This window comes from Apteryx rowi, unplaced genomic scaffold, assembly GCF_003343035.1.
Source record: "Apteryx rowi isolate R43461 unplaced genomic scaffold, aptRow1 scaffold_453, whole genome shotgun sequence".
NCBI lineage: Eukaryota > Metazoa > Chordata > Aves > Apterygiformes > Apterygidae > Apteryx > Apteryx rowi.
The window spans coordinates 467,286-484,318 of NW_020450709.1; the positions used below are offsets into that span (position 1 = coordinate 467,286).

At 35.6% G+C, this 17,033-nt stretch overlaps 1 protein-coding gene across 27 annotated transcripts in view; it reads left to right on the top strand.

The window, feature by feature from the left end:
* Positions 1–17,033, top strand: part of MYCBP2 (MYC binding protein 2, E3 ubiquitin protein ligase) — a 218,474-nt gene that overhangs the window by 199,593 nt on the left and 1,848 nt on the right. For 23 of the 27 annotated variants that reach the window (XM_026077432.1, XM_026077434.1, XM_026077441.1 and 20 more), the window contains 12 exons: positions 673–956; positions 1,213–1,309; positions 2,941–3,060; positions 4,127–4,228; positions 6,677–6,805; positions 9,886–10,018; positions 11,176–11,279; positions 12,162–12,350; positions 12,861–12,968; positions 14,014–14,223; positions 16,524–16,631; positions 16,834–16,999. In XM_026077432.1, the coding sequence (XP_025933217.1) occupies positions 673–956; positions 1,213–1,309; positions 2,941–3,060; positions 4,127–4,228; positions 6,677–6,805; positions 9,886–10,018; positions 11,176–11,279; positions 12,162–12,350; positions 12,861–12,968; positions 14,014–14,223; positions 16,524–16,631; positions 16,834–16,999 (1,750 nt within the window). Of the gene's footprint in view, positions 1–672; positions 957–1,212; positions 1,310–2,380; positions 2,428–2,937; positions 3,061–4,126; positions 4,229–6,676; positions 6,806–8,677; positions 9,866–9,885; positions 10,019–11,175; positions 11,280–12,161; positions 12,351–12,860; positions 12,969–14,013; positions 14,224–16,523; positions 16,632–16,833; positions 17,000–17,033 lie in introns of those variants that run through there. The other 4 variants (XM_026077451.1, XM_026077452.1, XM_026077455.1 and 1 more) reach the window with 4 other exon arrangements.

Consider the following 17,033-nt stretch of genomic DNA (forward strand, 5'->3'; position numbering starts at 1 on the left):
CCCCTTAAACTTCCATACATCTTGCTTTGGACCAAACCTTGCTTGGCATGTCCAATTCTATCCCCATTCCACCAGTTGGTGAGGTTGAAGTGTATCCTTTCAAGATGGCTCCTGTTAGTTCCACAGCAATGGACACCAATTTTCTTTTCAAAAAAAACAGTTAAAATGTCTCAAGGAAAGCTAAGGGAGAGGGAGAAGAGTATCATGCTTCTCATTCTTTAGAGGCAGGTATTTTCTATTTTAAAAAGTCCTAAAGTGGTCTTTCACTGTTCTGCCATGGATTTTCCATCATCTAAAGATTACATGCAAAGTGAGTATGTCTGTAATGTGCAAACAAATCAAAGTTGTCCAAACATCTGTGTGACTGCTATTATAAGGACAGTACCAAGCATATTTTTATTACTATATTAAAGTCAAGTGTTGCTCAAGTGAGATTGGTCCTGAAATGTTAGGCCTTATCTCAGTATATTAATAGCAAATAAACTAGAACTGAGTATATATTGCACTTCAAAGCAAGATAGAAACTTCTTACAGGTATGATTTAAATTTAGAAAGTAGCTTCATTCCTTCTCACAGAAATAGTCTATGAAGAAGGAAAAGGATTTTATTTGATTTTGCTTGAAAATTCCAGCTGTCCTGCTAAGAGTTTTGGTGTTTTGATTCTTTTTCTAGGTAACATCATTACTAAGACGTGTTTTGCCTGAGGTAACCCCTAGTCGCCTGGCCAGTATCATAGGCGTGAAGTCCCTTCCACCAGCAGATATAAGTGATATCATTCACTCAACAGAAAAAGGAGATTGGAATAAACTGGGTATCTTGGACATGTTTTTGGGATGCATTGCCAAAGCTCTCACTGTACAGCTAAAAGCCAAAGGAACTACTATCACTGGGACAGCTGGCACTACCGCAGGCAAAGGAGTTACTACAGTCACACTTCCAATGATTTTCAATTCCAGGTTTGTTAAAAAAGATTATATTAAGCTAAAGGCGTAAAAGAAACACGTGTCAGTTATATTCTTTGTCTTTTATAGTCTTTGTTTTATAAACTGTAAAATTTACGTAACACTTTTTTGACAGTATGAGTCAGCAGTTATTACAGTGTTTGATACAAACTACTGTATGCTGAATGTGTGCTATATTTGTGGTAGATTTTGACAAATAGTAACTAAATATTTGTGTTTATTTCATGTACTATAATATATCCTTTTGTAGCTATATTCGGCGAGGTGAAAGCCACTGGTGGATGAAGGGTTCAACACCTACACAGATTTCAGAGATCATTATCAAACTGATTAAAGACATGGCAGCAGTAAGTTTCTGTCTTCTGAATGTGTGGGKGATATTCAAATACTTCTGTTAACAAAGAATACGTTTTTTTCATTAATCTCTATTACAGTCAGTACTGGGTTGAGCTGTTAAAGGTGAGTGAGCATCCAGAAGAAAAAAGGTCTAATCTTTTGGGTAGAGTCCAGGCCTAGGAGCAGTAGTAATTGAGTTCTGTTTCTGACTCTGCTAAATATTTATCCAGTATTCAAATAAGTTTTTGGATGAGTCACTGGAACCAAAAATTCGGTGTTGTTTTCTACATTATTAACTTAGAAGCCTGATTTTTAGAGTCTTGAGCACTCAGAACTCCAACTAAAAAAAAGTGTCTGTGAAGTAAGATAAAAGTGTTTTTTTGACAAAATTATATGGAGTTTTTATATGTGGAATTTCTTGTTAAGATTAGCTTCTTTCAGTCTTACTGAAATCTACATTTATAGTTGTTTATTAGTTTCATCATCTGGGCTAAAATTTTCCATGGGTGTATCTGCTTCAGACAAGTTTTTCTGGCAGAAGAATTTGATGAAAAATGATTCCACTATTTCCCCCAAATAATATCAGGGAAAAAATAGGCTTTGTGTATGTTTATTAGGAGAAGAGGGAAAGTAGTTTGGTGGGGTTTTGTACTTTTTAATTCTACACCTATTTCAGTCAAATGATMTAAATCACCCAGTTTTTCCTCTCTGATTACCCTTTGAAAGCTCTGTTTCAGCATGTTCAGCAGATACACGTTCAAATTTGAAGCTGTATTTTCTAAAGCATTCACTATATTTAAATTAAAGAGATCYCTTCCCAAAGTTGCTGAGCCAGAGTGGGAATTCCCTGCAATTGCTACTCTTGATTGTGACCACAAGATTTCAGAATCTCACAATTCATCTTTAGTTAACAGTTATTATTAAAGTATGTCTCATCCCTCAGCCATGCTGGTCCATGGATAAGATGATGACTTATTCTTACCTTCAGTTGCTCCACTGGCTGGAGTGGAAAGGTCTGTTGTTGCTACCACTGTGACTCCACGTGATAGATTATTTTTCTCTTTGCTTTTTCAACATTCTAGGAAATTGCAAATTGAAAAATAGGACTGAAAACATGGCATCTGCAAAGATAAGTACTCAGAAGACAGTAAATGCCAGGATTAACGTGGTGACCCTTATACATATATGCCCATATGTTTTCCTTAGGCTGCCCACTTCATTCAGTTTACAGGATGCACCGTACATTAGGAAAGAACTGAGCGGGGTTAACTTCTTCAGGACTATTTTTTTTAAGGGGTGTTGCCAGTGTAGTCAGTGTCTCCCACATATCTAAGAGTTTTGCTATAGTGCCTAGCTGTTGGATATGTCAGTGTGGGTCTTCAATTCTTTTGTTTAAGCCATTCTACTTGGAATAAATATATAGTTATTTATAGGAATTTGAGGGTGAATTTCAGCAGGTCTGTCTGATTTGAAAATACCTGATTTGCCAAGGTCATCCCTTACTTTTTCTGTTCTAACCTGAGATCCTAACCTAACTGTGCTTGTAGCAGCTAATTACAATGTTAGTTCTTCTTAATATTTTAAAGGGAACACTGTAATAAATTGAGTTTTAGACATTTATATATAGTTTCCTCTTTAACAGGGTCACCTGTCAGAAGCTTGGTCCCGTGTAACAAAGAATGCTATTGCTGAAACCATCATAGCTCTGACCAAAATGGAAGAAGAATACAGATCGCCAGTGAGATGCATCGCAACAACTAGAGTAAGAACTTTACTAGGTTTTACACTAGTTAATTGCAAAGATGCAGAAAGAGCAAATTATTTATTTACCTTAGTTTTTTCTCTTTCTCTTTTTCTCTCTTTCATTACATTTTCTGGAAACTGGGACTGACTTAACCTCAACAGGTTGCTTTTAAATTATGACATTCCTACCACTGTAGGGGGTACAGATTTTGGCTTGTCAAACATATAATTACACTTAATAATTATGTGTAAAAGAAGAAGTTTGCAATGGTTATAAGCATTTGATACTCATTATTTTTTCCGTCTTAAAAGGCTGTGTCAACTGTCTGTTTTATCTCCTTACTCATGTGTTCTCTGCTATTTGGAAGACACCATCTCAGAAGAGTACCAACTACAGCTGTCACTGTGTTAGTTTAGTCAGGACCTAAAGTATCCCTGAACATCATGCTAGCTCTCCTGGTGACTGAGCTTTATTAGTTTTATCATGGAGTTGCCTTTTTTTTTTTTTTGGCAGTCCAGTAGAGTTTTTCAGCCTCTGATCTGCCATTGCAAAATGCAATTGTTGAGTACATTTCAGCCTGGTTTGTAGGCCTACTGACAAGAATTTAGTTAGCCTCATGTAGGGAATCTCCTTAGGCTTTCGCTGTAGTCAGTGGAGAGAGGGAAGCTTCCTCTGAAGGCTATTTAGTTCAGAGCTCTTTTCCAGACAATCTCAGATGTCTTGTGCAGTCAGGAGAGAACATAGGGAACCCAGTCTCACTGGGCTAAAGCTACTTTTTGGGACTGTTTCCTTCGTTGTCGTCGTCTTCTTCTCGCAAAGCCTRCAAGGTTTGGGAATGACATGCAAGTGTTAATGATTTCCTGTATTTGCCATATTTCTCTRTAATATGGTATGGTTGATACTGCTTTACTGTTTCTCCTTTGTATGATAACTAGCATGTTTATGACCATAAAGTGACATACTTGCARGAAGAAAGGTAGCCCCCAAAAATGCTGTTCTTATCTGCCAAAGTTTATATTTTTAGTATTTGGGKTTTTTTATTTAGTATGTCTAAAACATTTAATTCTACCTTCCCTTTCAATAGCTGTGGTTGGCCCTAGCATCCCTCTGTGTGCTTGATCAGGATCATGTTGATAGACTGTCCTCAGGAAGATGGATGGGAAAAGATGGACAGCAGAAACAGATGGTGAGACTGAAATTCATATCCTTTTTATCTATTTTAATTTACTCAGTGGTCAAAGAATTTAGAACAAGCAATAAGGAAAAGTTGACTTGGCCTAACTTTATTATTCCCTTTTGTCCCTCATGGGAATGGCACATACATGTTTGAAATACCTGTGTTCTACACACACACACAGCTCAGAAAATGAAAATCCCAACTTAAAACAATAATAGGGTAGCGATTCCACTGGTATCCCAAATGGAGCATGGCCTTTCTAACACCCATAGGATGTATTTTGAGCATAGATTGACTGGTTAATACAATACCCTCTATCAGAGCTTCTTCCTTTCTGTCTGGATCCCTATGACATAATAATGTTATTCATCTGTACTGTAATCTTAAGATTCAATTCTTTTGTGGTCTGCAAGAGCTTTCCTTTCTCCATGATTTAGCTTCCTCTTCCAGACCTGGGTGAGAGAGTGATTACCCTGAAGAGAAAGAAGGACTTTCTAACTGAATAAACAAGCTGAATATAGTAAACATACAACATTCACCTAGAGGATTTGTGATTTAATCTGAAATATGATGGATGGATAGATGGAGTTGCTGTCCACATTTTTCAGTATCATGAAGCTTTTTTTTTTTTTTAACGTGAATCAGGAAAGAGCAAAATAATGAAGTTGGTCTCTCTATAGCTTGGGTTAGGTAGATCCCTGGGGAAGGCAAAGGAAGATTGTGCCTTCCTGCTGGCAACTGAGTTTGCTTAGAAAGAAGACACCTCTGAAGCAATTTAATGCAAACAGAAAGAGAATATAGGAGACATAGCTAGAGAGAGCTGCAGCAAGAGCAAAGACTAAAACTTTGCTGAGTGAAGGAAGCAGACCCAAAGGTCTCTGAGGTGATTAAAAAAAAGGAGACTTCTTCTAGAAAGTCAAAGGACTTCTGTAGAGCTTGTTGCAAATCAGCTACAGAAAGTTGCTCAACTAAGAGAAAACCTGAAGCCTGGAACAGTCTCTGCCAGACTCTGAGCACAGAAAGATTTATTTTTTATCTTTAAATTCTGGCTTCCCAGCAGTTCTGAGTTTTTTACCTAAAAGGTCAACTTTGTTTCAATGTATCATTTAATGAAACAGCTTTAGAAATTGAAAGCCTGGTTGGTGTTTTTAGCTGTGCTCACTTTAAAAACTCATAGATCCACCTCAAAACTGAATGAATYGAGATCTCTCCTAGTGGTAGTGAAGAAGGGCTCAAAAATCCCAATGTGGTAACACCTGTCAGGCCTTCTATGGAGAGGTTGAAACAGCAACTCCAGTAAATTAAATAAGGACCCTGTAGGCTTTATGCTGATTTAATTCAGATGGAATGAACCCCATTTTAGGATAGGTCTGTGCTAGGGATTTTTGTTAACTACTTAAATAACTGAACTAGAAATGTGGTTTCCATAGTAAAAAAGACTTTATGAAACCAGAATGAACCCATTTCATCTGTCCTTGTTTCCCCAGAAAGAGTGCTCCATTGCCTTAGGCTGCCTGTATCCTTCCACAGAGCCAAGCAGTAGGGGATTAGAGAGCTGTAATAGAGGTCTAGTTTGTAGGCAAGAAGGAAGAAGACAGAAATCTGGGCTTGTAACCTGGATGAGTGGAAACCTCAGAGGAGCAGCCAAGGTGTAGGCAAGCAGGGATGTGAGCTGCTGAACCCAGTCTGAAATCCCCCAATCCTATTGCATAGCAGGGTATTCAAATTTTGAGGTGATTTGTGTGTTTCCCCTACTGGGAATGCTGTTGAAAGGGTTCTGATCTAAGTTGCGTGAACAATATCATGGAAACCACATGTTTTGGGAGCACAATGGAAAGTCATTCTTAGAAATATGCATAATCGAAGACAGTCATTGAACTCCTATTTGTACAGGTATTTTTAATTGAAAAACCTAGGGGTCTGTGTTGAATTAAAAATATCTCATATCAATAGAATAAGTAAATTTTATGGTGGATTTTGAAGTTTGCTMTCTGCATTATGGATGACCTACAGCTTTGATTAGGTGCTTGAACAGAGTAAATATATTGTATTACAGTAATTAAGGATAAATGCCTTGTGTGTTGATTTATCTCAGTATTCATATCTCTGAACTTCTCTGTTAAGATACCTGTAACCCATGGTAGCACATAAATCTTTCTGAGTAACTCAAGCTACTTGAAAATGATTTCTCAAATATGTTGTTGAAGAAAAGTTTTTGTTGCATCATGCAAAATCAGAAGAACTGATGTAGTGCTGTGGGGCTTTTTGGGTCCAGGAATAATTGTTTAGATACTGATTATTCTAAAGATGCAATTAGTAGTCTAAGCAAACTCTTTATTGCTCCTTATTGATTTTCTTGCATCATTTTTTGGAGAGAATAAAGACAGAGATGTTGAAAGGAAATAAGAGATTTAATARAGAGAGAATTATTTCATTATATTTCTTCATTTTTTCCAGCCAATGTGTGATAACCATGATGATGGTGAAACTGCTGCAATTATTTTATGTAATGCCTGTGGGAATTTGTGTACAGATTGTGACCGATTCCTTCATCTCCATCGACGAACGAAAACTCATCAGAGACAGGTAGAGTATATATGACATCATGTTGTAGGTATTTCATACATTGTGTGCAGTTCCGCAGTTAATAGCCCAGAAAACGGTAGTAGCAAGAATCAAAATCTGCTAATAGTCGTCTTTTTTATTTTGGAGATGAGATAGATAAGCTTCCATTTGATTCTTTGTTCCATTTTAGTTAAATTTCCTTGTCCTTCATCTTTTGAAGAAGACTGCAAAATCAGGTAGCAGTCCCTAATTCTAGGGAACTTATGCTACATTACTTTTATACTACATCACTTTTTCCATTCTCATTCTAACATTGTTTAGAAACATTTCTCAGGAAAAATCTAGGAACAGCATAGCCTTTCCTAAATACATGTAGATTTTTTATATCTCCTTTATTTCTTCTATCACATGGAGTCAGTGCTTGTTACCTCCTTCATTTTTATTTTTTTTTAATATCCAGGAAGACCACTTGACAACAGATTTTCCTACTGGTTCCTTTATGTCAGTCTTTTCATATATGATCTTTAGGTTCCTTTTGCACAGAAATGTGTTGTCATATCAATAGGCTTGAAAATTTCCTAGTTTCTTTTAGTTTATTTTAGGGACATAATGTATTTCATCTCTAAATGACTTAGATGGGTTTTTATAACTTGCTGTGTACTTTTCCAATTAATGCTCTATTRTGTTACCCTTTTGTCCCCTCCACCTCTGAACCTGAAACTCCATTCTCCTTGTGGTATTGCCACTCATTTCTTTTTTCCATTGAAGATCTACCTTGAATATGCTGCTACTTTTGAAACTATTGAACGTTCCCTCTTTATTGACCCTTTAATGCTCTTTTGTGTTTTTTGTCATCCTTTATTTTACTGATTCCCTATGACTGCTTACCTTTGTACAGAGGCTAGGATAACAGAGCTCATTAATAAAGTTGATTCAATAGAAATCATTCCTCAAACTCCTGTCTTTGAGTGCACCTACGTTAGATTTGTAGTTTGGATCAGGAATGTGCTTTTGAAACAGATCCGATCATCTCTGCTTACTGTGCTTTGATTCGTATTACAAAGAAGTCCTGGAGTGCATGAACTGAATTCCTTTCAGGTGAAACTAAAGAAAATGATAGATCCAGGGACACACCTAGTGCCCTCCAACTGCTAATGGGCATTTGGTCCGAGGGATCAGACTAGGGCAAAGAACATGTATGAGGTAAACATCAGATACTTGGCACCAACGATTTCACTCTACAAGTCTGTTCCTTGGTGCCTCAGTTTTTGTAATGCAGACTCAGCCTTGAAGTTGCATGTGGATCTATTCTCTTCTATTTCTTAGCTAAAATCTTTGCAATCTCCTCTGAAAATTCCCAGTTTTATCATCTTAAGAAGACTATTTTATATGTCTACTTCCCTGTCATGTCACATCATAGTCTAGTCTCATTTATTTTTCTGATTTCTCCCATATAGCCTGTTCAGATTACAGTTGATAAAAGTAATTCTTATCTCACATAAGCTCTCACATCTCTCCTTTAATCTGTCCAAAAGAGCTATTTATCAGACTTCGCTATTCACCTCTAAAAGCATGTTTAAACTTTTAATCTTTATTTACCACCTTTACCTTTACATCTCTCATGTCTAGCCCCTCAATTTAAATTTTAGATTCTGTTATGTTCACTGTCTGCTATCTTTTGTTAGCTTCCTTTTCTATGTCCAGCTTCTGTCATACCATTTACTATATTTTCTCCCCTCCAGGAAAGGACAGCCTGTAAGTTTTTATGACCTGCTTATAAAAATCCTTCCTGAAGAAATTAGGGTTTTTTCATGATTCTAATACAAATAAAATAGTTTAAATTGAGTTTATACATCCATACCAAGGACAATTCTAACTTCTATTGCATTGCAGGTGAAATTAATGAAAACAGAACTGTCTTCAAAACCTAGGAAAGGAGGAAAAGAAAGGACCGCATAAAATCCACTAAGGATTTCATGCAGTTGTTTGATACTATGGAATTTTTAATGTCTCCTGATTTTAGCTAAAAGTATTCACTGTATATGCTAAAATTGTAAGTAACCTGTTCCAAAGAACTAGGCTCACATAATGAACTAGAAAATAACTTACTTGTAACATACAATAGAGTGAGTAACTAAAAGGAGAAAACATGAAGAATTTACACATGACAATAACATGAAATGGCTTGATGTATTATATGGATAATAAATGAGAAAGAAAAATGTTCAGATTGAAGCTTCATATTGTCTTGAAGATCACTACCAGGTAGTTAATCTGTCAGGGTCATACCAAGCTTCAAAGAAAGTTACAGAGCATCTCTGGATGGGACCTTAGCATGAACCAAGTGTCTGGATGAAAATCTATTATTGTGTCAGTAGTATAAAACTGTTTTCATGTATCTAGGCAATTGACTATAAGTAATTTGACTCAGCCAGTAGACCTTAACATATTTTCTTAATCTGCAAAAGGTAAACAATAATAAACATATTTAACTTGGAATTAACCATCTTCTGCATGATGCAGACAGATTTATCTGATGACTAATCAGCCTGGCTTTCTGACTTTTGCTCATAGAAATCTCCTGGCTATTTCTTAATCTTACTATCTCTGATTCCTCCCAGTCATCTCATTTTGTATTAACAGAACTAAAGTTAATTTAGATGCAAATTCTTTATAATTTTCACTGCTGCTTTGGTAAACTACTAACACAGTTATGTGGAGATACTTCTAATGTTATCTTATGCTTTTAACATGCTGTGGCCTACTGAGTGAGTTGAATGGTAGTTATGAACTCCAAGTTCTATATTCAGTAAATTAGTCGGAAAAAATGTACAGCTCTCTTCTTAGCATTGTTGCACTATTGCTTTCCAGTCCTGTTAGTTCCCAGATCTGTCAGTTCAAGCGTTAATTTTATATATTTTTACCTGTAAAAACAAAAAGCTACACAGCTTTTATCCATTCTGCAGTATGTACAAATTATGGAATGTATAAGAAAATGGCAGTAGACATGGAATCTATAAAATGCCTGATGAAAATCCAAAGAGACAGTGACAAAAATAACATAAGGATACTGTTTATTATCTGTTTGGTTAAACTGACAGGTATTCAAAGAAGAAGAAGAAGCTATCAAAGTTGATCTTCATGAGGGTTGTGGTAGGACCAAACTTTTCTGGCTGATGGCATTAGCAGATTCTAAAACTATGAAGGCTATGGTGGAGTTTAGAGAACAGACAGGTAAAACACAAGTGCTGCTACTTGCTCTTTATCCTGAATATTTTTACCTTACTGAGCATTTGTCAAAAAAACCCAACATTTGGAGTTTTCTCCTGCTTTAGGACAATGCTTTTGATAGTTGCTTGTTAATAAAAATAAAACATTTTAATGTTTTTCSATGATCGGTGATAACATGGTACTTGGAACATTGAAAAATAAAGAGGGTCTACTCAGGAGGGATGAACAAGTACAACAAATTTGAAGCAGAATGCTGCCAGCAAAGTAGGACATTGAAGATAGGATTTATCTGGCCAGTTGTGTAGATCCACAGTGTGGATATCCACATCTATGACGGTTGTCTGACATCCCTTTGTAGTTGATAGATATGGACACTTTAGGGCATCAAGTCACCTCACTCTAAATAGTTGCCTAAAATAAGATTGATGAATTGCCCTAAAGTCCTTATTTCCCTTCTTCAGCTACAGAAATCACAAGATGTTTACATCTGATGTAGATGTCTGTATTGTTGATGTCTAAAGATCAGTCAAAAGAACTGAATTCTTGGTCTAAGAAGGTTCTATATAAGCCCAACCACTTTCCATCTCAGTTTTAGCTGCATTTTAAATTGTGTGGCTGTCAGCGTGAAGCACTCTTCTCTATCTGTTGCTAAGTTGCCTATTACTCTTTTAGTCTTGTCAATAAGAATATATACATATTTCTTGAAGTTTTTTTTCTGTCAAGAATTAATGGTAATTTTCATCATCCACAAATAAATGTCTTCCCTGAAGAACAGTGAGTTCTGTGACGTGTTCTTAACATTCAGAAGCTCAAATTCATCTTCATCTTTACTATTGTATTGATGGTATATTTGAAGGAACRAATCCTAAACTATAGCGTGTTTTTAATAAGTGGCTGTAGCTAATTTGCCAAACCCAATTAAACAGTGTTTTTAATTATAAAAATTATAAAAAGGTACATGATAATCACAAGTATTTTCAAAATAGGCAGAGGTATATTGTCTTAGATAACTTTAGACTTTCTGAWTTACCTGTGCTTAATTTAACAGTTACTGTTTGTCTGTTTTATGTGATTTTTGTTTATATGTCTTGTTGTTAGAATATTAAGCACTTATATTTCATTACAACAATTTCATTTTTGTTTATTTTTTGGGGTCATAGGCAAACCGACCACTAGCAGTTCTGAAGCATGTCGTTTCTGTGGTTGTAGGAGCGGAACAGAATTATCAGCAGTGGGGAGCGTTTGTTCTGATACCGATTGCCAGGTGTGTACTACTAMATGTCAATCATCGTGAGTTACATAAGATAGAAGAGCTGTAGGATCTAAATAATTTTTTATTTTGAGAAAACCTTATTCATACTAGTAGTCCATTTTAAATCACACCTCTTGTAAGAAAAAGGTTTTAATATTGAATTTGGTTTGAATATTATGTTACAATATATTACAATATAATTACAATATTTATAAGTTTGTAAATGTTCAGTTTAATTACAGACTACAAACACCAATTCTCAAATGAAATTCTGGGTAGCTTCTTTTCATTATTATCTTCAAAAGTATCTCAGGTTTCACAATAGTCTTCCAGTTATGAAGTAAAATATACACTGTCAACATAAAGTCTAGTGTATTGAAAAGTTTGATAAAAGTAATTTGAGTAACAGCCTGTATACATCATGCGAGCACAGAACATTTAAGACTAGGGATTGTTTGACCAGGTTTTTCCATCAGCTTCTGATCATTATGTGATTATTRTGTGAGGAGATGCATTTTTAATTAGATGTTACAATTTTAAAAAGATGATATTAGTATGTTGAATACCCTATTATTAAGAGATTTTACATTAAAACAGGATGTTTATGTTGTGTTTCCCCAAAATAGGTTTTCTTTACATAAATTATGGTTTTGTTAGGCCATTGCCATTCAGGAGTAACACATTATAAGTAAGTGAAGGTATTGGTTCTGTTTGAAGTACACAAAAGGTGCAATGTTTTCTCTCAAGTATCTGGAGTAACATAGACAACATTTATCACGATTCTCTCACCTAAGTTTCATTGCATGAAATGGCAATACTTCAAAAAGTAACACTATATCAAACCTTTTCTTCGAGGAGGGGGAAAAGATTAATTCAATTATTTCCTTTTATTAGGAGTATGCTAAAATTGCCTGTAGCAAGACACACCCATGTGGTCATCCGTGTGGAGGCGTTAAGAATGAAGAGCACTGTTTGCCATGCTTGCATGGTTGTGATAAGAGTGCTACAACTCTTAAACAAGATGCTGATGACATGTGCATGATCTGTTTTACTGAAGCACTTTCAGCAGCACCAGCTATCCAGGTTGAGCTTTTTTTCCCCTTTTAAGAGATGAATACTATGGTAGTAATGTTAAATGTGGAAAAATTTAAAATATAAAGTCCCTGGAGTTATACTCTTAAAAGTTTCAAAACAGATGGTATGAAAGTAACAGTATGAAAGTTGATTGAAATGCTTGCTTTTTGTCTGTCATTACCGCTATTTCAAGAAAGAAGATTGCATCACTTTAGTTTGTTATATTTACTTTAAATAAAGTATTTTATAAATGCAAAAAACAGCTGAAGTGATTAGTGGATATATTTCATATGTATTTTGTATTTCCACTGGTTGTTTTGGAGTGGAAAGCTTATGATTTTAAAGACTATTTAATATTCTTTCTCTTTGTTAAGAAGAAAATGGAGGTCCTCCAGGTTTTTAAATCATTTAATTGTGGATTTGATACATGTTGCCACTTAAAAGCAAATAATTACATACATTAACCACTGTAATGTATGTAAACTTCAGTGTTCACTTATACGTGTTCTTTTTCTRAAGTTGGACTGCAGCCATGTATTTCATTTGCAATGCTGTCAACGAGTACTAGAAAACAGATGGCTTGGGCCAAGGATAACTTTTGGGTTCATGTCCTGTCCTATTTGCAAGGTAAATGAGCTACATGTTTACTGTCTAGGTCAAGAGAGTTATCTAATACTATTTTTTTTTGCCATCAATCGTATTGTTTGTTATGAAATAAATAAGGAATACATCACTTGTTTCCTTAATTTCTCATGTCACTAAAGAAAGAGTATCACTAATGTGTCTTTTTACCTCCTAACTGTTCCCTGAAGTAAGGCTCCTCTTAAAAAGTAACCATAATGCAGACATTATCTTAATACTCTTCTATTCTTAGAAGCATCAGTTTGTAACTTCTCAAGATTGGGTCACAACAGGCAGGCATGGGGAGCGGAGGGAAGGAAGAACTAATCTTCATTCATATTATCTCAAGCAGGAAAGCTGGGTTCTCTGCTTTTAAACATGCTTTACTTTTCAGTATGAGAAGGACACAGCTGAAGAATATATGTACCTACACTTAATTCASTTTAAATTGCTAAGAATTCCTCTTATAATCTACAAATTCGTAATTCCAGTAAATGAAAGAATATGATAGCTGCTGGAAAAAAGAAGACATGAAAACCTAGGAATATTGAATTTGTGAGCGGTCAGCCATTCCTGCATGCCATGTTGGTTTTTTGGTTTTTTTCTTTCTTTCTTTCATGCTATATTTTGGTAATTTATGGCAACAGCTCCTGATTGTTAAATGACACAGATGTGATACAGAGTACTACCAGGTATTATTCTTACTGCTGAGCAGTAAGTGGAAAAGGGATAAAATTAGAGAAAATATATGATCAGAATATTGGGGTGCTATGGTGAATCTTTCATGTGTCCTTTGTGATTGTTACAGTTTATTGTAAGGGCTGATGAATTTATGTTACAAAAAGCCCTGTAAAAAGCATTCCTGTTTCCTGTTTTTGCAGCAAGTAAAGTATGTACTATATCAGCCTTTTCTTGAAACATTCATTCTAATATTGCCTGAGCACTGTGTTTTTATGGTATCTATTATGTTTTTTGTATTCTACCATAATACAAATTATTACAGCTATCATAATAAGATACAAGATATTCTAATTGTTTTTCTTTGTTTCAGAACAAAATTAATCATACAGTATTAAAGGATTTGCTTGATCCAATCAAAGAACTCTATGAAGATGTAAGGAGAAAAGCTCTAATGAGATTGGAATATGAAGGGTTGCACAAAAGTGAGGCCATCACAACACCAGGTGTTAGATTTTATAATGACCCAGCTGGCTATGCCATGAACAGATACGCTTATTATGTTTGCTACAAATGCAAAAAGGTATGACAATTAGTATTTCCTCAGATTAAATCCATATGATAGTTTCAAAAGTCATTTCTTGAAGAATGTGGCATGTATGTAATATATTGTGTATGGAGCAGGAAAGCAGAAAAAGAAAATTATGTTGTTAAATCTTAAAAAAAAGTATTGGACAAGTTAGACATACATAGTTTCTGTCTTGTGAAACTTAGAAGTATATACAGACCAATTCAGAAACCAAACAAATATTGAGGTGATAGCCTTCTTAAAAGAATGTGCAGATATTATTGTGCTAGTATATCAAGTGTCTCTTTGTTCCACTTTCAATTCACATTTTAAATGAATGTTAAAACAGTATACAGCATAGGTTTCATTTTAACTCTTTGATATGTGGAGTTGATCACCAAGATTTCACCTAAATATTACTGTTACTTGTKTTGGAGTTCATTGGAAATGCAAGAAACAGTGAATTTGGGATAGAAAAATGACCACTGCTGCAAACTTGTTGATGTGGTTTTCCCCAGTGATAGTCTGAGACGATAAGAAGAGCTTCTGTAATTTTGATTTGTGACGTTAGAAGTGATAGTGCAGTTGTTCAGGATGGGGATAATGAAACTCTGCCACCCTGAAGTGATTATACACAAGTGCAGATCTTAGCACCTTGAGTTCCAATGAAGTGCACTGGAGCAACTCTGGAGCTTATGGCCAGATGTGTTAGAAGAATGAAAAAGGAATTAAAAGAGGAAATGTGCAATCTAACCTGCTGGACTCTGGGTTAAATATGTACAATTTTCTTCAGCTAGAGGATATGAAATGGAAAATGAAGACAAAAAACTTATGCAAACAGCCCCTGGTTTCCCCACCACCAGAGAGGAGAAGACAATATTTGTCTTTATCTGTACAAAGACCAGGGTTAGAGAAATTTTGGATAATCATTGATCCCCTCCCATTGCCTCTTTGATCTGAGGGTGATTTTAGTGTCCATTTTCTTCTTGCATATCTTTTTTCCTTTTCCCTTTAGGGATGAATGCAATGAGACCATTCCATGATAAAATTTTCAAGGCAAAACTTAATAATTTTTGTGTTAAATGGAAGTGCACAATTTAGAGCTAGAGGAGAAAGGACTGACTTCTCTTCCATATGCTAGAGAAGAGCAGTAGCTCCTCCAGCTCACTACTACAGAGTTCACTTTGTTCCTGCCTCCCACAGTTCATCAATTTTCACTCTTCATCCTGTAGCAACTTACCTAGAAAATGTTTTGGCTCCCTTCCAAAAATACTTTCTTTTTTTTTGGTCTTATTTTCTCCCATTTTTATTCCTGTCCAAATTTCTCATACTTTCCAGTATCAGTACTTAAGTGTTTTTCTTGTTTCCCTCCTCCTCCTTCCCTTGTATCTCGTTATTCCCTTTTGTACCAAGTCCATATGTCTTAACAGCAACAACCAAGTATTTAATTTCTTAACTCCTTCTTTTCTTCCAGCCCCTGTTGAGCCCAGATTAATAACTAATTCCTTAATACACATCCCTTAGAAGTTTCCCTTTTCTTTTAGTCTGCAGAGTTTGGGGGAAGTTGGGCTGATTAGATTTTTCCTTCCTTGCCTTGAGACCACTCTCCCTTTCCTTTTACAAATGTACAACCCTGGTTGTCACTGCAAAAGGGAGTCATTATATGAACTACAGAACTGTTGAGAGCAAGAGTTCTGTGTATTAGCTAATCCGATGGTAACAAAAGAAGCACAGATGTTACTCTTGCCTTGTCTCACCTTCCATTCCACTTGGAAACATTTTAGTATAGGAGGAAATTCATCAAAGTTGGCACTCTTACTCGGTGCATTTTTGTGCCCAATGTGTCCTGGTAGAATAAGGTGAGAAGGTATACTGAATTTGCAGAAAGTAGTAAAATTCTAATTATAAGAGATCCTACATGAGCATAAAAACAAACTTACTTCATTCTATTCACTTCTGCTAGTTAAAAGCCCTCCTAGTAAACCATTTCCATGTTACCTTGAGTCTCAGTCTTGTCTTTCTCAGGTACAGTTCATAGAACATCCAAAAGTTACTACAAAAGCCATACCTTACAGTCACTTGCATAGATCAGGGTACATCAGACAATTTCTGGTCTTGTTTATCATGAGGTTGAGAGACATTGTCTTAGGGTCCCAAAAGCATGTATATAGAACAAGTCACAGAGTCAAGAGTTATTCAGCATAGTGGAGACTATACCAATGGCCTTTATTCATCACCTTCCCCTTACAGATTGATTTTGTTAAGATAACAGTTGTCTGTGGTTTAATGTCTAATCATTCCTACATCAAATTTAGGCATATTTTGGTGGTGAGGCTCGTTGTGATGCTGAGGCTGGGCAAGGAGATGACTATGATCCACGAGAGCTTATTTGTGGTGCATGCTCTGACGTTTCAAGGGCTCAGGTGAGCAAAGAACTTGTGTTCATGTTTTTATTTCATTGTGAAGCTTTTCCTAGGAGTACCTGAGCTGTACAATAATTCACATTCATTTACAGTTATATGTATTGTGTGATTGCAATGTATACTTCAGAATATAGAAATATATTGGTCAGATTCTTAAAGCATGGGTACTTCATTTATCAGTGTTTGTTTTCTTTCTATTTAGATGTGTCCCAAACACGGTACAGATTTCTTAGAGTACAAATGCCGCTATTGCTGTTCAGTTGCTGTTTTTTTCTGTTTTGGGACAACACATTTTTGCAATGCTTGCCATGATGATTTCCAAAGAATGACAAGCATCCCTAAAGAAGAACTTCCACATTGTCCTGCAGGTAGTATTTTACAAAAATAAATTTACCACACTAA